General features: G+C 39.7%; 2 protein-coding genes across 2 annotated transcripts in view; one reads left to right on the top strand and one right to left on the bottom strand.

Annotated features, from left to right (window-relative positions):
• Window positions 1–1,134: 1,134 nt before the first annotated feature.
• On the bottom strand, window positions 1,135–21,084 carry BTD (biotinidase). The gene is made up of 4 exons (XM_026708244.2): window positions 20,946–21,084; window positions 3,325–3,535; window positions 2,569–2,718; window positions 1,135–2,384 (listed from the first exon to the last, which is right to left on the bottom strand). The coding sequence occupies exons 1-4, from the start codon at window positions 20,981–20,983 to the stop codon at window positions 1,209–1,211; spliced, it is 1,575 nt and encodes a 524-aa protein (XP_026564029.1). The 5' UTR covers window positions 20,984–21,084; the 3' UTR covers window positions 1,135–1,208.
• Window positions 20,945–21,526, top strand: part of HACL1 (2-hydroxyacyl-CoA lyase 1) — a 33,671-nt gene continuing 33,089 nt past the window's right edge. Inside the window, exon 1 of the mRNA XM_026708241.2 lies at window positions 20,945–21,077. Within this exon, the coding sequence (XP_026564026.1) occupies window positions 20,994–21,077 (84 nt within the window). The 5' untranslated portion in view covers window positions 20,945–20,993. The remainder of the gene's footprint in view (window positions 21,078–21,526) is intronic.

The following is a 21,526-nucleotide window of genomic DNA, read 5'->3' as shown; positions in this document are numbered from 1 at the left end:
TATTACAGGAGGAGATGAATTAGCATACAGGGAAGACGTCCAGAAGTTATCCACAAGGTGCTCAGAAAACAACTTGCATCTAAACACCAGCAAGACAAAGGAGGTGGTGTTACATTTCTGGAAACAGAGAGAGGAACCTGCCCATTCTACATCAAGGGGAGACTGTGTGGAGAGGGTCTCTTTCAAATTTCTAAGGAGTCCATCTTGGCCAAGATCTCACCTGGAAAAATAACATGATCCAGGTGGTTTACCAGTCTACGATAGAAAGCGTCCTTACATATTGTGTTACAGTATGGCATGTTGGCTTGACAGCCATAGACAGAAAGGCATTACAGAGGGTGATGAGTACAGCACAAAAAATTATGGGCTGTCCCCTAACACCCCTGGATGAAATCGCCAGGACCCGCTGCCTCAGCAGAGCGAGGAAAATCCTCAGAGATGATTCACACCCTGGTGAGAACTTCTTTACTCCCCTACCATCGGGCAGGAGATATAGGAAGCATAGCCATAGAATGAATATTCTGAAAAATAGCTTTTATCCATGGGCTGTCGGACTTCTGAATGCAACATAACATCACAATTAGGCTTACTATGATAGACTTGCAGGGCCAACGCAACATGCTACATGTTCATACCAGTGTAATATGTTACATACATATAGATATATGGGAATGTGTGTTAGTATTACTTATTTGGGATTAGGGATTTCTATTTCTTTCATTTATTGAGTTATTGAGATGCATTTTGTATTTTGGGGAGGGGGCTGCACCAAGAGAGGCTCATTCAATTTTATTGTACACATTTTGTGCATTGACAATAAAGGTTTTATTTGATTTGATTTGGAAAAGATAGCTGATTACTCCAAAGGCACAATAGTTCTAATTGCAATATAATGGTTGATCAACTCCCATTATTAAACTTGAAGGCTTAAGAAAAGAGTAGTTTGGAGTTATGCTTGGATTTGTACCAAATATATACTTGTTTCCAAATATATGATGTCAAAGACAGCACATTCTGCTATACCGAAACCACACTTGTGAAATGCTCAACTGGACAAGTCATTTTGATTAAATAATTCAACTTTAATCATAGCATATTTCATGTACTGTATATGTATAATGAAAATCCAAAGGCTTTGAATAATCACATCAAGGAATATTTATTGGGTTCTTACAGTAATCATTTTGAGACATTATTGGTATCAAATACTATTTTTTGTCCCTCTCATACCAACGTCCATATAGGCCAGCTGTTATTAAACCAGAAGATCCTCCCACTTTGTACATGACATAGGATTTCCCCACCCAGCCCAAATAGTCAGGAAAGTCTAGAGTGACCCCAGATCTTAGCAAGAGAGGAAAGATAAAAGTAGTACTGAAATTTCCTTGGAGCTGAAAATCTATCAATCCAGACGCCTCTGTGATTTCTTGCCCACAAGTAGAATAGTTAAGTCCACCACATTTCACTAATACACAGGCTTGAACATAGTATGTTCCATGCACTATATGCAAATCATCAAAAACTCCTAAAACATAAAGTTCATTTGTTTTTTCTAATTGCTTATAGACTAAATTACAACAAAGTGTATTGGAACAAACTTCTATATTTCCTTCTGCATTTAGTATAGGCATTAAGGTAAAATTATCATACATCATTATTCCATAAAATACAGGTAAAAATTCTTGGGATGTCGTTTCTTCTTTTTTGCAGTCAGTTTCTTGATTTTTAAGGCAAACCTGTTTCTCTGTATAAAAATCCAAAGAACTCTTTTGACCATTGTGGGACATTGCAATGTTTTTCATATTAGTTTCATGATCTGATGTAATAACTGGGATTCCTACAACTATAAGTTTCCCATTAATGCTTTCCATATCATAATAAGTGAAAGATTTTGATGGTGTATATATACCACTGCCTGTCATGCCCAAGTCAGGATGATGGATATTTGCTGCCAAAAGATTTATGTTAAAAGCAGTTGCAAAAGCTTGCTGAAATTCTATAGCAGATAAAAGTGGAAGTTGATTCATCCATGCAGTAGGATATGCAACCTGGGTTATGTTGTATTGCTTTATAAGGGTTATAGCTGGCTCATAAAATAGAATATCAAAGCAAGTAAAGATTCCAAATCTGCCTGCGAAAGGTGTATCAAAAACTGTATAATCAATCTCTGGTGGAGTATTAAAGGCATACTCAAAGTATAGGTTTTGTTTTCTGTATCTGGCTATGAGTGTGCCATTGTTATTAAATACTACATTGGTATTAAACTGATATCTTCCATCTGGTGGACAGTGTGGATCACTTTGCATGCAGAGCTCTTTAGTTCCCAGATTTACAACTAAAAACATTTGATTTTTCAATGCCATACAGCTGAGTTGATGGAGAACCTATAAAATCAAAGAGGATTTTTAAATATTAAATTGGAATGCTATCTTATATAAAAAAGAAAAACACTAAGCTACAATATTGTGTTAACTGACTATTGAATTAGGTACAATTTTAGCTTTTAAATGATTTTTATTTGGAAAAGTGCCAAGAAAATAGAGGAAAGAAATTAATTGAAGAAATTACCTCAGTGTCATTGAATAAGTAAAGTTCTTTGCATGGATTCCATGTCAGAGAGTCCAGGTTTGGAATGAAATCCAGGTAAGGATAAATGGATGCCCTTGTGAAGTTGAAACCCTGAATTCCATCTTCAGGAAAGATAATTATTTGGGCTCCCTAATAGTAATAAAAATTATTTATCAGTCAAAGACTAATGGTGAAACAAAATGACTTCTTTATTGAATAGCTATGGTTTAAGGCATATCGTTGCTTTCATTAAAATAATTTCATAATTATGGACAAATTAATAAATTGTATTTGTGTTTTATGGAAATTAAACGGAAATTATGACTTAAAACACACTAATTTTGGAAATGAACAAATTTATTTTATACAAATACAGATTGCAACAATTTCTTCCTCAAGCACTTTATAGGATACATATAACAAACTCTTACAGTAAAGTATAAGGCATCTTATTTAACTACCACATTTTTAATTAATCTAAAAAAAAGGGTGTTTAAAATTCTGGGAACTCATAATAGAAGCCAAGATGACAGTCTCTTATAGCCAAATATCTGAAGTCTACATTTTAATGATTTAATGACTATAATACTACTATATTGCTACATAATAATACTGCATTATGATATATAATTGAAGCTAATCCATTCACTTTTATTTACATCTGTGCCAATTTAGGGTGTTGCAATAAACTATTTGCAACTGACTTTCAATAGTAGTCAAATTTTATATTAAAAATAGCAAAGACTAATATTCTACCTCTTTTGCTGCATTAATTACTTGTTCTTCATAAATGTCTAGATTCCTCTTCATTAATTGTAATGCAGTTTGTCGATTAATTATGGCTGTTGGATTGGGATTCAAGATGGCATGATGTTCATATACAGCAGCAACATAATATTTTCCTCTTTGAATATCTATGGAAAGAACTTGATGACTAAGAACAAAAAAGATGATACTTGCCATGAACCTAAAACGAAAGCAGATGAATATGACCATGATCAATAACATTCTAAATCAATAATGTTGAATCTGTGGTGTCAAACATTCAGAAATTACCTATTCTGCTGGAGTGTCAACCTCTCTCCTCCCAGGTCAAAAGAAAAACAATTCATAACAAAGAGTGACTTTGGATAATGAGATGGGTTGTGTCTAAAAAAATTAATGTATTTTTTTAAATTAATCTTTGTCTCTCAGAAAAAATAATGCCTATCCAAAGCAGCTCCAGATCACATGAAGCTTGGAAACTTCAGAAAATGCTGTTGTGTGGCCTCACAACCTCCCAAAATAACATAACAAGATGCCCCTTTCTTCTGGATGCTCCAGAGAGTTTGGGGCAGATGTGGCAACATACCTTATTTTTGTGTGGGCTTTGGAGGCTCCAAAAATTCACATAATTCACACATTTTTGGAGGCTACAGAGGCCACACAAAAATATGATATGCTCTTGCATGGCTTCCATACCCTCTTTAAGTCATATGAGTGGGCCTGCTCTTGCACAATATTTTGTAGAGTTGTAATTGCAGGAATGTCTTTATCTTTGATGGCAAACCTCAAGAGAAAAGAATGGTTCCAAGCAGATACAACTCAGGCAAATAAAGTTACTCATCTAAAGAAGGATTAGAGAGAGGAAGTAAACATATGTTGGACTTTGACTAGAGATCATTAATTGTGTTAGTTACTATGCTGAACAATAACGAAAGTCAAGCAGAAACCAAAGTTAACCAATGTTGGAGGATTACTAAAAATGTGTATAAATGCAAGACTATACTCCAATAAAGATCATCATGAATCAATTGATCATGATCAAACACCTCGACTGCCTAGTCATTGCAACAAGTGGCGCCCGAACAGGGACCCTCTTACTTCATCCAGCAAGGATTTGGTGCACCTTCAACCCTTTGGGGTTTCTCAACCAAAGTATGGGGTCTTCGCTTTCTGAGGAACAAAGGAAGCATGTAGATGAATTAGGCTATTTGTTGAAGAAAAATAATACTCAGGTACCAGAGAAAAATCTCTTAAGGCTGGTCCAGGAGATTGCAGCTCAGTGCTTATGGTATCTAAAAGAGGGGTCTTTAAAATTAACTGATTGGGAACGTATAGGGAAAACATTGCATACTGAACCTAGAGCAGAAATAGAAGTTTTGCAGGTGTGGCATTTATATAGATATGCAATTGAAAAATTTGGTCACAATGAACTTTCTCTTTTAACACCTCCACCTTCACGTTATACTAATGCTGTCATTTGTTCCCCTTCTTCACCTGAATATATGTCTTCCATTCCCTCAGCTCCTGCAGATACAGGGCAAAAGCCTCCTGACTCTATTATTCAGTCTTCTTTTCAGAAAATGGTTGAGGCTTGTGAAAATGATGCCTCTGTCTCAGGAACAGAACTTGCAGAATTACTGTCTGTTTGTCCAGTACAATATCATCCTGGTCAGGGGCCACAGCCTGGACTGCAAGTAGCAGAATGGGAGGGTCTGCCTTATCAGATCTTAAGAGAGTTTAAAAAGGTAGGTACAGACTATGGGATTAGTGGAAATTTTACAAGAGGACTTGTAGAAGAAATAAAAAATGGTAATACAATGATCCCTGAAGATTAGAAGCAAATATCACTTGACTCCTCCAGCAGTCTATCTCACTCCTCCCTAGCCACAGCTGGTAGCGCTGGGATTGATTTAATCACTCAAGAGGAAATTGAATTTAAATTTCCTTTAGAAGTTAAAATATTTCCATCTCAATTTAAAGGACCTCTTCCTTCAGGATTAGTTGGCTTAATTTTGCCTCGTTCTTCTGCACAAAAAAAGGGCTGTTTTGTTGTGCCTGGTGTAATAGATTCAGATTACACTGGTATCCTCATGATTCAGATTTGGGTGAATCTTCCTCAAGTTCTTCTTTGTAATTCTTCTGTTGCTCAATTGTTTCTTCTTCTATATTAAACTCCATCTCCTGGTATAGGTAATTATGTGGATGCAGGATTTGGATCAACTTCTTTATCTGTAGGCTTACTTCATCAGCTGAACTCCTCTCGTCCTTTGTTAACATTCTTCCTAAATAAACAACCATTTCAAGGGTTATTGGATACTGGAGCCGATGTTACTGTCATCTCCTCTTTACAATGGCCAGTACAGTGGCAAAAATGACAGTTTCTTCACTGTGGGGAATAGGAGGTTCTACAGCTGCTTGGCAGAGTGTTCAAGAAATTAATGTTACAGCATCTGCTGGTAAGTCTTTTTTTCCTACAACCATACATTCTAGATATTCATACTAATATTTCGAGCCGTGATATCCTTTCTCTTCTTCATGCACATTTGACTCTTGATGATGGCTCTTCTTCTTAAATGGCTCTGTTCTATGTCGGTTTGGGTGGAACAATGACCATTATCAAAGGAAAAACTTGCTGCTTTACAACAATTGGTTCAAGAACAATTGGCTGTTGGTCATATAGAACTTTTTAATAGTCTTTGGAATACTCCTGTTTTTGTTATAAAAAAGAAAAATGGGAAATGGCATTTCCTTCATGATTTAACAGAAGCTTTTAATAATAGCATGCCTACAAAATGATATCATTGGCGAGTGTTGCCTCAGGGAATGCTTAATTCCCCTACACTTTGTCAATATTTCTTGGATAATGCTCTTCAACCCTTTAGGAATAAATTTATTTCCTATTTAGTCTATCATTATATGGATGATATATTGATAGCAGCCCCAGATTTTGATGAATCTAAGTTGTTAAAAGAGTTAACAGATACTGTTGCACAACAGGGGTTGTACATAGCCTCAGACAAAATCCAAAAGGTAGAACCTTATACCTACTTAGGACATAGAATGTTGCATAATTGCTCCATTCCAATTCTTCCTGAATTATAAGTAAAGAAATCATATACCTTAGAACAATGGCAAAAAATACTTGGCATTATTAATTGGGCACGCTCATTCTTCTACATTACAACTGGTGATATGTTGCCCTTATTTCATTCTTTGAAGGGAGCACAATCACCAGGAGATCTAGTTGTATTAACTGATCTTCAAAGAACATGCCTTCAAGAAATATTGAATACGTTTAAGCATCAATATGTGGACAGGATAACATCCTTAACAATAGGACTTTGTTTAACTATTCTTCCTAGTGCACCCTTACCCACAGGATGTCTTTATTCTAATGCCTTTCCACAGGCAGTCAACATTCATGAATGGATTAATTTGTCAGCTAATCCACCTAGAAACATTTATCCTTATCAAATCAGCATTAGAGGATTTGGTTATTAAAGGAGCCTTACATCTTATAGGACAGGATCTCATTAGCATAGCTTTCACTTGTACAAAAGTTGAACATGAGCATTTGATGATGATTTCAGAATCATATCAGATAGCCTTTTCTCAATATGTGGGAAACTTATTGTATTCTTTACCCAAGGATCCTAGAATAGCGGTTACTACTACTTTAAATCTGGCCTTTTCTTTCATTTTTGTGCGAAATCCTATTTCTAAAGCTCTTACAAGTTTTTACTGATGGCTCACCTACAAAGGGTGCGGTCGTCTGGCAGATTCAACAACAATGGTATTCTAAATTTACTGCCACGCAGACTTCAGCTCAACATGCTGATCTGGCTGTTGTGATTTTGGCTTTACAATTGTTCAATGACCAACCTATTAACTTGACTGTTGATACTCAATATGTGTATTTAGCTATGCAATCTCTTCCCTTTTCTTATTGTGCTCTCTCTTTGGATAAGAATTTGTTATCCTTGTTTTTATCTTTAAAGAATAGTTTGGAAACTCGCTTGTATTCCTTGTATGTAGAACACATTTGAAGTCATACTCCTTTTACTAATGCCTTGACTGAAGGAAATCAGAAGGCAGATGAATCCTTAAAGGATATTATTTCTCATTGCCTATCCTATTTTGCTATAATGGGTCGGCCTTCTCAGTTTAAAACTAACAATGGCCCCGCTTATATTAGTAAGGAATTTCAAACCTTTTGTCAGAAATGGAATATTACTTTAGTGCACGGAATTCCTTACAACTCTCAGGGTCAAGCTATAGTTGAGCGAGCTCATAGTACCTTTAAGGCATTGCTTCAAAAACAATTACAAACTGAGTCTGGCCCTTACCATCTGCAAAAGATTCAAAATCTCATTGCTGTAGCATTATATACTTGGAATTATTTAACCTAAAGTTGCAACCAACAACATACAAAAACAGCACCACCAAATGAAATTTCAGCATGGAAATTTATTTGTCCATTTTATAATGGACAGATCAATTCAATATTTAAAACAGTTTTATTAATACATAAGTTGTATAATAACATAATAATAAGGGGACAATAAAGCAGAATGGTTGTTTTGGGCAAAAAATATATGTCACTTAATATTCAAACTACATTTTCAACCTTATAATCTCCAGAAGGATTGGGATTACAGCACCCAGAATTTCAAGACAATGTGACTGAGAAACTTGATAGTTATAGGTCCAACACATCAGGAAGGTATTAGATCGGGAAATGTTACTGTAACAAATGTGATTATTAGCATAAGCTATTTTTAAGCAAATTCTGGCTACACTTTCTGGAAACAGATGGCCTCCTGTAAGAATGTCCTGGTAATTGATTTACTTGTTCTAAGAGAACAATTCAGCTGCTGTTTTAGGGAACACATAGAAGAGTCTGTATAGAATAAAAACAAGAAATGTTCCTTTGTGCAGAACCTGTTAAAATACAGATGCAGTTAGTGTGTCTAAAATGTAATATACGACTATACAGAAGAGTGATATATGATGTTATTCTGCCCAGGGAAAGGACTTGTTGCAATGCTAAGAAAGAAATATATACTACTTTTATATATGATGTTTATTAAAATAAAAATAAAAATAATGTTTTTATTAAAAGTTAAATGAATACAATATACTAATAAAAAGTAAAGAAGAAAAAACAAAAACAAATTTAAAAACAAGGTGTAATAAAGGGGGAAAAGTTAAAAAATATAAAAGAAAGAAATATATATATATGTATATGTATATGTATATGTATACGTATATGTATATCTCGTACTTAGGATATCATTTGGGCAAAATCTTTTATCAGTATAGAGTTGCCAAACAGAAAGTATGGCAGTACATTATTACTAATAGCTATCCATACTTATATAATGCATGTCATGAAGATCTCCAGCATCAAGGACTTCTGTGAGAAAATAAAGGTGAACTCTGTTAAAAAAAAAAAAAAAAACTACCAGGATTCTAGCCAAAAGTCTGCTGACATTGGCTTTATTTGTTAGGCCACACAATGGAAGAAAAACTGTGTTTATAATGTTGGAAAAAAAACTGTATAGTTGGAAAAAAATTAATTTCTTAGCACAGATGGTTGTGATTTGTAATGAAATTTATAAAACAAGTTGTTTTAATTATTGTAGATTTAGCAACACTTAGCTAAGTTTTTTAAAAAAGAAAATTGTTTTTAAAATTGTTTGACGAAATGGAAATCTAACCCCACAGTTGGAAGAAATATCCATATGGTTCAGTGGGGAGTGGGTAGAAAGACACTGAAAACATGGGGGCTGTTTGGAAATATGGTTTATTGAAGGACAGGACCACATGAGTTTTATATCCTGGGCACCTGACCATACGGAATAGAGAGTGAGTGTTATTTATACCCACTCTTGGGCCTTGCCCTTGAGCTTCCTGTTCCTGTGGCAAGAGCATGTATTCTATTGGCTGTAGTCAGATCCCCATGTGGATGGCTGGTCACATGACAAGAAGATGTGACTGATATAGAGGATGTACCAGACAACTTTATGATTGGCCGGCTTGTGCCAACCCACTTCCGTCCATTATTTACCAATCTGTTGGGAAGAGGAGGAGGAGGTCCAAGTTCTTTAGTTCAGGCATCTGTGAAAGAAGTCAAAAGCAGCGCTTGTCTAATGCAAGCATGCTTGAAATATGTGGCAGTAAAGAAGGTGTATATCCCGATGAAAACAGGTTTCATTTAGTTTAGCTTACTTTATTGTCATTGCACCATGTACAATGAAATCAAACACCATCTTCAGTGCACATCATGACCATGACCATGACCATGAAAATAAACACAAGCACACATCCTTCACCCTCCACACATTGAACCGAAAACCCTGACATGGCACCAATATTGCACTATATAGCAGAATTCAAAAGAGCTACTGCCCTGGGATAGAAGCTGTTTTTCAGCCTATTTGTCTTTGTTTTTAATATTCTGTACTGTCTCCCAGATGGTAATAGTTCAAAAAAAAGTTTTAAGTTTGGCACGCAAGGAATGAGATGCACAGGCTAGAGTAAGGTTAACAGGCTTTATTTGCCACAAAGTAACCCAGCTGTGCGTGCCGCAAGCTAACTCAGCAGCCAGCTGACAGAGAACAGCTGAGCCTGTCTGACAGTTCCCTTTTATAGTGAGCTGTCAAGCGATGGCTCTGGCTCCTGCTTTAGCAGTGGACCGGAGTGAAGACTGTTACTGGATGTAACACTCCTTCCCCCTGGCATTGCACATGCATAGTGCTCCAGGTAGGTGGGGTGACACCTCATTCTCTTGGATCTCCTCAGTCTGGCTGGAGTCACCAATGGAAGAGGATCGGCTATGGTGCTGGAGTTCTCCACCGGGGGCAGTGTCAGCTCTCTCCCCTGGGCGGCCTCAGCAGGTGGCAGGATGCCTTTGACGGGCAGTGGGAAGGCCTCGGTAGCGCCTGGCAGTGCATCTGGCTCAGGTAAGTTCCTCATGAGAGACTGCTGCTCTGGTGTCAGCCTGTGGTATTCAGTTGGGTCTTCGTTCTCTTCGACCTCTGCGGCCTCAGCGTCATCTCGGGATGGACCTGCGGGAATACTCCAACAGCTCCTTAGTTGGTCCACGTGTTGGCACCATAATCTCCCATCGGCCATCTGTACCCTATAGGACTTGGGGCCAGTTATTTTCTCTACCTACCCGGGCAACCATAGGGGGTTCCCTGCATAGTTGTGGGTGTAAATTGGGTCCCTTAGCCTGAATTCCTGTACTTTCCTATTGGAATCCAGGGGTGTGCTAGAGGCATAGGCTGGGTGGAGCCGGTCCAGGGTCATTCTCAACTTCCTGCTCATCTGTAGTTCAGCTGGGGATAGGTTGGTCTGGGCATTAGGGGTGGTGTGCCACCTTAAGTGGTATAGGACAATCTTAGAAGGCCAGTCTCCCCCAGTCATCTTCCCCAGGGCTTCCTTGGCTGATCTCACATCTCTCTCAGCCATCCCATTTGCTGCAGGGTGAAAAGGGGAAATTAGGGCATGCCTGATGCCCCTTTGGGCCAGGAAGAGTTCAAAAGGAGAGTAGGTAATCTGTGGCCCATTGTCTGATACCAGGGTATCAGGGTAATCATGGGTCCCAAAAAGAGCATCAAGAATGCTAGACACTCTCTCAGTGGTGGTGGATTTAAGGAGAGCCAGCTCAATTCATTTTGAATAAGAGTTCACTATCACTAGAAAGGTTTTCTCTTGAAATGGGCTTGCTATGTCAATATGGACCCTGGACCAGGAAGTCTTTGTGTCCTCCCATTTGCTGGTGGCAGCAGCTGGGGGTGCAGGCCTAGATAACTGACATGCCTGACACCCCTGCATCTTCCTTGTGACTGCCTCATTGAGACCTAGCCACCATGTGTAACTTCTTGCTAGCGCCTTCATCCTTGTGATGCCAGGATGCCCTTCATGTAATACAGACATAATATGGGGCCTCAGTTCTCAAAGGATGACCACCCTATTTCCCCACAGCAAGCAGCCTTTGAGTACACTCAATTCCATTGGCGTGCTTTGAAAGGACGGAGATCCACTGGAACAGGGCCACCCCTCCTAACCCTGTCTAAAATTTTATTCAATTGTGGGTCTTTGGAGGTAAAATGGGAAATGTCATTTGCATTTAAAGGTAATTACAGATCTTCAATAAGAAAGGTAGTTGTCGTAGGTACAAGGTCATCAACAAAAAGGGCACCTGCTTAAAGCATCAGCATGGGCTACTTGCTTTCCGGGTCTGTAAAGCAATTTGTAGTTATAAGCAGACAAAAAAATAGTCCATCTTGTCATTCTTGATGACATAATTTGAGGGGTGGGTTTGTCACCAGCCAGTATGCTAGGAGAAGCTGGTGATCAGTAATGAGTTCGAAATGGTGGCCTATAAGTACTCATGAAATTGCTTGACTGAGGCTATAGCAGAAAGAGCCCCTTTATCAATTTGTGCATAACTGTGTTCTGCTTTTGAAAGCATTCTGGAAAAATAAGCAATAGGGGCTTCTTGGCCATTAGGCAGTCTGTGGCCTAAAATTGCCCCAGTGCTGAAAGGAGAGGCATCACAATAAAGCACCAAAGGAAGGGCATAGTTAAATTGCATTAATACGCTTTCTGAAGTGAGTAGGACTTTAACAGCATTGAAAGAGGCATGTTTCTTTCCACCACCAGCTACCACATAGTAGAAGGATAAGGTTCATAATAGTGACCTGTTTTCCCTTCAGTAACTCTTTGAGGTATTTGCTTATTGACATGAAGATAAAATGAAACCAAAACTGCAGCTGTAGAAACCTGAATTAGAAAGACTTTCAACAGATGCAGGAATCCCAGGCCCCAAATGTCCGTAGTAGGCCAGTGGCTCATTTTATTAGCAGATTTTCCCATCCTTTCTCTGGCTGACATGCCAAAATCTCCCCAAAGGCCCTTCCTGTACAAACAACCTCCTATGCACTCATTCTGCCCCACGTTACTGAGACGGAGTAGCCATCGCTCAGGGCCCAATTCCTTCAAGGAGCAGCCACAGGCGGGAAATGGAGCTCTTTCCCCCCAAAAGCTGGCAATCTTTGAGTCTGGCCTCGAGGCCGTCACCTCGCACTGTGCTGCCTCTGCCTGTGTGTTGCTGCAGGTTTCCCCATGGAGAGGGCTGGCTCACCCCATTTGGAGGCCAAGAGCGCAGCGCTGGTTTGTGCTCACTCTGTCCCACCTCACTGAGACAGGGAGCTGCTGCGGAGCTCTGCTTTCCCGCAAAGGCTGGTAAATTTCGAGTCTGGCCTCAGGGCTGCCGTTTCGCACCAGGCTGCCTCTGCCCACATGTTGCTGTAGTTTCCCCCATGGAGAGGACTGGCTCGCCCCATTCAGAGGCTAAGAGTGCAGCACCAGTTTGCGGGCACCTCTTCCAGAGCGAGGGCTTGGCTCAGCACCACTCCTAAAGCCAGCAGCAGGTCCGTAGGACAGGGAGTTGGTGCCATGGCAAACGGAGCAGCTCAGCATGGAGAAAAGTTGTGCATCTCCCCATATTGCTTTCTCCTTGAACAGCCTCGTCCCCTCCTCCTCATTTGTGAAGTGCGCTAAGTTTAAAGGTGTTTCTTGTGGAGAGAGAAATATGGGGAGACGTGCGACTTTTCTCTGTACCAAGAGGGCTGCTCTCTTTCTCTCTCACCTCCACTCTTGGCACAGAAAAAAGGCAGTGGGAGCAGAAATTGAGGTGGTTGGTCACCCATCCTCGGGCTCATGCTCACCATGCCTACAGGGGGTGGGAGATGCAGCAGCAGCAAGGTGGCAATGGCGATTCCGGCAGCATCAGGGCTTCCAGGACCAGTCCATGTCCATCCCCCACACCATTCAGGCCACACACGTGGTGCATCAGGGCTTCCAGGCTCTCCTCCCCGCAGCTGCCATCAGCTGTCCCAGACTCAATTAAGGGACACCTTGATGACACGAGCCTCTCTACATGTTCTTTCCTGCTGCTATTTTGGGGAGAGCAAAAGTTTCCCAAAACAGCGGAAAGCTTCCGAATTCCCCCCCCACATCGGAAATGGTTCCTGGGCAAGCAGAGAAAAGCAAGATTCAACCTGACTTGCTTCTCTGCTTGCCCAGGATCAGTTTCTAATGGGTGGGGGGGGGGCTTGCAAGCTTTCAGCTGTACTGAGAAACTCTTGTCTCCTATCAACACAGGAAGGAACACATGGAGGCTCAAGCCAGGTTAGCGGCTGCTTCTATTCTATCACCTGCTGCTGTTTTGGGGAAAGCAAGAGTTTCCCAAAACAGAGGAAAGCTTCTGACACCCCACCCCCATTGGAAACAGCTCCCGGGAAAGCAGAGAGTAGCAGGATTCAACCTGGTTTGCTTCTCTGCTTGCCCGGGAGCCATTTCTAATGGGAGGGGAGACTTGAAGCTTTCCGCTGTGCAGCAGCAGGTGAGAAAAGCAGCCGCTGACCTGGCTGGATCCTATACTAGCCTCTCCAGGTGTTCCTCAGCAGAAGGCAAGTGGGGGGAAGGCAACCAGCAGCGGCAGCAAAAGGCAAGTGTGGGGGGGAAGTGACCAGCGGCGGCAAAAGGCAAGGGGAGGGGGAAGGCGACCAATGGCAGCAGCAAAAGGCAAGGGGTGTGGGAAGATGACTGGGGCTTGCAGATCCTCACTCACCCAGGGAAGATCAGTAAAGGCAGGGGCGCAGCGGAAGGCAGGCAGAAATGGCGGGCACGCAAGAACAGGCTGCAGGCAGCAGTGTCGCACATGTATGTAATGTTGCACGTGCATGTTAAGGACTGATGTGCAGGCAGCAGAGAAGTGGATGGAGAGGGGCGGGGCCAGCCAGAGGCCCGATTTACCGGTTCTCCAAACTACCAGGAATGGTAACAATCAGTTCTATAGAACTGGACTGAACTGGTAGAATCCCACCCCCGTTCCCAGGATGAGATGGATGTTTGAGTATGTTTTGAACTTTCTTAAGGCAGCAGGAGCTATAAAGCTCTTCCAAAGAGGGGAGAGGGCAACTAATGATCTTCTGGGCTATGACATTAACCATCTGAAGTGCTTTCCCATCTGCCAGTGTGCAATTGGCAAACCATACAAGGTGCAGTAAGTTAAGATACACTCTATGGTCAGTGGTAGAAGGTCACCAGCAGTTTTTCATTCAGTTGTTTTCTGAGAAGTCTCAGGTAGTATAATCTCTGCTGGGCCCTTTGGACCAGTGCTGCAATGTGAGCACCCCAGGTCAGGTCCTCTTTTATGGTAACACCCAGAAACTTAAAACTGGCCACTTGCTCCACTCAGTCTTCATTGATAAGCAATGTCTGTCTGTCTGATCTGTTCCTTTTATAATACACTATAAGCTCCTTGGTCCTATTGGTGTTGAGGACCAAGTTATTGTCTCCACACCACGAAAGCAATCGGTCCACCTCATCTCAATAGGCAGACTCATCCCCCCTGGAGATGAGTCCCACCACTGTTGTATCATCTGCAAATTTAGCAATCAGTATTACAAGCGTGAGTGGGAATTCAGTCATGCACATAAAGAGTATAGAGTAAGTGACTCAACACGCCTTGTGGTGTACCACACCAACCCTGTGGTGTACCAATGTTAAGAATAAGAACTGAAGAGGCAGGATTACCTAATCTGACCTCTATGAGTGGCCAGACAGGAAATCCATAATCCAAAGGCAGATTGTATAAGAAAGGCTAAGGTCCAGAAGTTTAGACACTAGTCTATGTGGAAGAATTGTGTTAAATGCAGAACTAAAATCTACAAAAAGCATCCTCACATAGCCCCCCGCTATTCTAGATGAGTCAGAGCAATGTGAAGAGTGATAGCACTAGCATTCTCTGTAGATCTATTTCTTCTGTATGCAAACTGGTGTTTATCAAATGTATGCGGAAAACCAGAAATGATATACCGGCAGACCAATTTCTCACAGCACTTCATGATGATAGGAGTGAGTACCACTAGTCTGTAATCGTTGAACTTATTGATAGCAAACTTCTTTGGCAGTGGAACAATGGTGGAAACCTTCAAACAAGATGGAATAGTGGACTGGGATAAAGACTGATTGAAGATTCTGTAAAGACTCCAGCCAGAGATACTGTCAGGACTGGCAGTCTTTCTATGGTCCACAGCCCTCAGAATGCTCCTCACCTCCTGTTCCTCCACACTGAAGTGGGGGCTACATTTGGCTGGTGGTTGTTTTTTAGCTGTCTCTGATGTCTCCACTTCAAAGCGAGCAGAGAAATGATTCAGTTCCTCTGCCAATGAAGCATTCCCTTCAGCAGGGATGATATTGCTCAGTTGATGGTTGGTAATTTGTTGAATCCCTTGCCACACTTGCCTCATGTTAATGCTATAAAAATTATCCTCAATCTTCCTCTTATAATCAGTCTTGGCCTTCTGAATACCTTTCTTCAGATTAGCTCTGGCAACACTGTGTCTTGCCCTATCACCGGACCTAAAGGCCTTGGTCCTGTCATGCAAGAGGTGCTGGACTTCCTTGGTCATCTAGGGTCTCTGATTGAGATGGATCCTAATATGTTTATTTACAGTGATAGTATCTGTGCAGTGTTTGAACAGTTTGAACAGCACAGAACAGTTGCAGTGTGCTCCTCCAGGTCAGGGTGGTAAAGGATATCCCAATCTGTGTTCTCCAAACAATCCTGAAGTTGTTGGGAAGCATCTTCTGGCCAAGATTTAACTGTCTTCATTATAGGCAGAGCCCATCTCCTAAGAGGCATGTACCCTGGTGCTAAAAGCAGCGACATATGGTCTGATTGTCCCAAATGTAGTAATTGTATAATCTTATAGCTATGTTTGATGTTGGTATATATTTTGTCCAATAAGTTTGTTCCTCTAGTAGTACACTTAATATACTGATAGAATTTAGAGAGCACTGCTTTTAAATCAGCTTGATTAAAGTCCCCTGCTATGATATGCACAGTATCAGGATACTTATTCTGCTGATTACTAACAATGTTATACAAGAATCCCAAAGCTATGGTAGTATTGGCATCAGGTGGGATATAGACTGCAGTAATCAAAACCACGCTGAATTCTGGACTTCTGGTTTGTTCCTCATTGGTGTCGGTGGGGAATCCGTAATCGTGCACGGTTTCGCCCGAGCTCACTACTGGAGGGTCCCAATCAGAACTGGAGCCACCCTGGTGGGGTGGTGAAGAAAGGGGAAATTGCCTGGAGGGTTGAGGGGAACCGCAACTCCCCTCCCCAACAGGAAAATCCCTCCCAAAGGCAAACTGCAGCGGTGGTCTTAAAATGGCCACCACGAAGACGAAGAACATTCCGGGAAACAAAGTTTTGTGGGGGAGAGAGAAGTAGTGACCAGAGTGTGAACCAGGCAAAGGACATCGATTTTGAGGTACCCCGGTATCAAATTAAAGAGCTATTTTGGAGGAAAGTGTGTGGAAGCGGCGACCAGAGAACGTGAAAAAGAAAATGGGTCTTTAAATTTGGATTTGACTATTCTATTGGACTAATCTGGAGGAGAAATTAAAAGGAAAATACATTAACACAACAAAGGTTTAAAAATTAAATTGGGCAGATATTGAACTGTAGAAACTTAAAGGGCATAACTAAATGCTGGAATTGAGTGTGTTGAAAAGAATAGCTAATGATTGAAATTAGCAAACTTAATAAAAATATTATATTCAACAAAGAAACTTTAAAAAAAACCTCAAGAGCACTATCTGATGGTACAAGAAAATTTTAGTATGTTTTAAAATGAGTGTCTGGTCTTTTTGAGTCTTTGGATTTTAGAACTTGAAAGAAAATAAAAGGAACTTTACTATTGCCAGTAATTTAGAAACAGTTGAGAGGCCAATTAGAGGATTTGGAATAAAGACTCAAGATTATGAATTGTTGAAAACAAACTCAAAAGATATTGGCTGAAACAAAATACTGGACTCTGAGATTGAATATATATACGAAAGAAGAGGATTTCAGGTATCAAGGAAGAGGAAAGAAAAAGAAAAAAGGAGAAGATACAATGGAGGAGCTATTTGTTGATGCAAGACTGGACTCACAAGATATAAGATTGGATATGCAAGATACAAGGGATATGATAAAAATCAAACTTGAAATGTGTAATTATGTATTAGAGAAATTAGAAATGGTGACTCAGCATACACAAGAACATAATAAATCAGAGGGGGAGGAGTTTTATAAAGAAGAAGCCAACTTAGAAGGACAAAATGAACAACAATTATTTAAGTGTGGGGGGGAGGAATTAGAATTTAAAAAATGTGGTTTGATGGGACGGTAAAAGGGAGAACGGTTAGGAAAATGGCTGAAGAGAGAAGGAAAAAGCAGAAAAAGGAAGTGCAAAAGGAAAATCAAAAGAGGGAGAGAGAAAAGTTTAATAACTGGAATGAGAAAAGGAGGGGAATAAGAATGGAGTAAAAGGGAATTAAGAGAAAGGACCAGAAAATAAAGAGAAACAAGAAACAAACAAGGATGAAAAGAAGGTACACTGTTCAAAGAGTGAGACATAATGGGTGGGGAAAAAAGGGATAAGGAAGGGGATTCTGCAAGGCAATGTGTTGGGATGTATAAAATATACATCGAAAATAGCATTTTGTAATGTATAGATTATTTATAGAGAAAATATAATGCAGAATCTGAGAAAAATATATATATTTGTGTTTTTACACTAGATAGGGAGATTGATATTAAGGAAGAATGAAGGTGGTTAGCTCAAATTATTAACTAGAGGGGACAATTATATTTATAGATAAGGACTGATAAAATGACAAATGTGACAGAAAAAATAATATGAGAAATGACAATAGACAGGAGATGAGAATTTTAGATAACATTAAAAAATAAGATAAGATAATATTGCAAAATAAGATAAGAGAACATACATTGGGATTGGATAAGATAAGCTTAATATTTAATAATGATAAGGATGATGTAATATGAAATTAAACAAATAAAATGAATAGGTAATTATGCTCATGTTTGTATTGAGATGTGAAACCCGGAACCATACTGCTTGCCAAATGAGAATTTTTTATTTAAAGAAATAAAATGAAAACAGGAAGACAATTGAATAATGGAATTACCAGGTATGTTTAACTGATATGGTGGTAGGCAATGGAGAGAATAAGGCTGAAAATAAATATTGAAGAAATATGAATTAATATGAATATATGGAATGAGTGATGCCACACTGTTAATGTACAGTTGTTATAGATTGAAATAAAAAAAATCAGGGGAAAAAACCACGCTGAATTCCTGTGGAAGATATATGTGTCTACATTTAAGAGTAATATACTCCAAATCCATGGAGCAGTGGCTGTCTACAGTCTTTGTATTGATACACCAACTTTTGGTCACATAAAAGCTTAAACCTTCCCCTTTGATCTTGCCAGAATCTCTACTCCTGTCCTGCCAGTGAGCTAAGTAGTCTTCCAGCTCAACAGCTTCATCTGGAATGAGTGAATGAAGCCAAGTTTCTGTGATCAGCAAAACACAGCAGTTCTTGATAAATTTAGTCTTTGCAATCTGTAACTTTAATTCATCCATTTTGTTAGTCAGAGATCTTGCATTGGTAAGAAATATACTTGGAATTGAAGGCTTGTGTGGAAACTTACGGAGCTTAAAGAAAACCCCAGGACGGCATCCTTTCTTCCTCTTCCTGTTCCTCTTTCTCCGCCTCTTCCTCCTTCCTACAGGGATAGTGATCCATGGCTCCCCCAGGGTCCTAGCTGCTTCCTTCGGTATGTTATGAGAATTTATAAAATCATCCGTGATAGCCTTTTCACATATCAGTCCAATTTGTAACAAGGCTTGCCAACTATAGATGCTCCTTGCCCCACAGGATTCAATCAAGGAAAGGATCCAAAACACACACAGAATCATACACACCATACACTGAAAGAAGGAGCGGCCAGCCATAGCATCCATGTGCACAGCTATCTTGAAAACTGTGACTTTCTTAAGTACTACAGCACTGAACCAAATCTATTAATGACTTATTTTTCTGACTTTGCACAATCCTAGATGATAAATTAACTCAACCCCTTGGCTGCTAAAATGGTGGTGCCAGTCAGTGTGGTGTATGAGAACAGCCTAAATTTGTAAATTTTGTAAATTAATTCATAAACTATCCTGAAGCGCTGAACTTGAAGAATATTTTAAGAAACAGGTGAATGTAAAATTAGGGGTTAAAATCTGGATAACAGGTATTGCATACTCTCCTTGTATCATAACTAACAAATTCTGAATAATAGATATTCTCCCAAAACACATATTTCTTTCAGAGGAACAGATACTTGATTTATTATTTCACTTTTAAGGACATCCATCTCCATAGCAACTTTGTACGGTTTACGTATTTTTTTAAAAGACAAAATATATCAAGAAAAAAAGACAAATTTACAAGACCTGAAGAACAAGCAGGTTTTAGCATTTTACAGAGTCAAAAGGGGGGAAGCCAATACGGATTGGGGGAGGTTTGATCCATATGGTGAGCTTAAGAGTTTATTAGAAATTAGCTATCTCATGCTTCTGTTCCAGAGATTTATAATCCCCAGTAAGAATACTTGTGAGGTATCTAAAGCCAACAAAAATAAATAAATAAAACAAACAGAAGGAAAATAATTGCCAGAGAAAAATCCTGAGGTTGTAAGTTATAAAATAATTAGTTAACTTGAACAATAAATGTAACAATTTCCATAACATTTTGTATCTTATTAACCTGAAAATCAGAAGGCTAGATTATCCCTTTGTTTTTTTTAAATGCTAAGCTACAATATATGTAGATGGATCTGTTCCTAATAAAAGAAGAATGGGAATTCTAGAGAACTTCAATAAAAAATAAGTATGTGGATTTAAATCTGAATTAAACCTATGGTGTTATATCAGTAACAGCTTTGTATTGCAAAAAAACCTTCCTGTGGATTGACAATTCTGATCTTCAGGTTAATGTTATTCTGAATTTGTTATATATGATACAAAGAGAGTATGCAATACCTGTTATCCAGATTTTAACCCCTAATTTTACATTCACCTGTTTCTTAAAATATTCTTCAAGTTCAGCACTTCAGGATAGTTTATGAATTAATTTACAAAATTTACAAATTTAAGCTGTTCTCATACACCACACTGACTGGCACCATATTTTAGAGTCAATTTATCATCTAGGATTGTGCAAAATCAGAAAAATTAATAGTTTGGGTTCATTGCTGTAGTGCTTAAGAAAGTCACGAAACCTGTTTTCATCGGGATATACACCTTCTTCATTGCCACATATTTCAAGCACACTGAATTACACAATCGCTGTTATTGACTTCTTTCATAGATCCCTAGTTTAGTTTTCCCTAAACTAAAGAACCTTGGACAATTACCTCCTGCTTCTCCCCTTCCCAACAGATTGGTAAATAATGGAGGGAAGCGGGTTGGCATAAGCCGGCCAATCAGAAAGTTTTGTCTGGCACGTCCCTTGTATCCGACACGTCCTCTTGTCACGTGACCAGCCATCAAATTCAGAGGGAGCTGCTTGAAATTCCTTGGGCTGCGCAGTTTCACAAGAATCCGTATAAAACCACGCCCACAAGTTTTTCAATTGCTACACTAAGTTTTTCCCATTGGTCGAGAGAAACGTACCTCAGCATAAATGGCGGCATTATCGTCTTTGTCTCCATTGTCCGGAAGATGGCTTCGGGAAATATGGCACGGGTGGAAGAAGATGAAGTTGTCAGCGGGGCTCAGCTCATCGCGGAGTCCCTAAAGACACAAGTAAGAGCGCTGGGTGATTCCGGAGTCTGGCTTCAGCCTGGACAGGGGACTGGGAAAGACTTATTTCGAAGTGCTGAGGAATGCCGAGCTGTGAAATAAATTACAAGAGGCGGGCAAAGCGATCGGAAGATCGCTGGCCCCCTGCTAGACTCCTCCCCTGCACGGGCAAAACTTCGGGGTCGTGAAATTTAAAAAGAGATTGCCTCTGACGCGTTTTGTTTACGGTTTGTTGAATAAGCCACAATCGAGTGTATTTGCACACTATACAGGATCAGTCCTGAGAAAGCATGATAACTTTCTTGTGTGAATCCGGACACAATGCTGTTAATCTTAATGAAGTGACACGAAATAGACATACAAGATTCGCTTTAAAACATCCATATACATTTTTGTGATACATCTGCCAAGGCAGGAATCATATATTTGATGATTATATGAATTTGCAAGAA

The sequence above is a fragment of the Pseudonaja textilis genome, chromosome Z, assembly GCF_049901715.1.
Source record: "Pseudonaja textilis isolate UNSWEBS1 chromosome Z, rPseTex1.2, whole genome shotgun sequence".
Lineage (NCBI taxonomy): Eukaryota > Metazoa > Chordata > Lepidosauria > Squamata > Elapidae > Pseudonaja > Pseudonaja textilis.
Note: the sequence above shows the minus strand (reverse complement) of the source record. Positions and strands in the feature narration are given on the sequence as shown.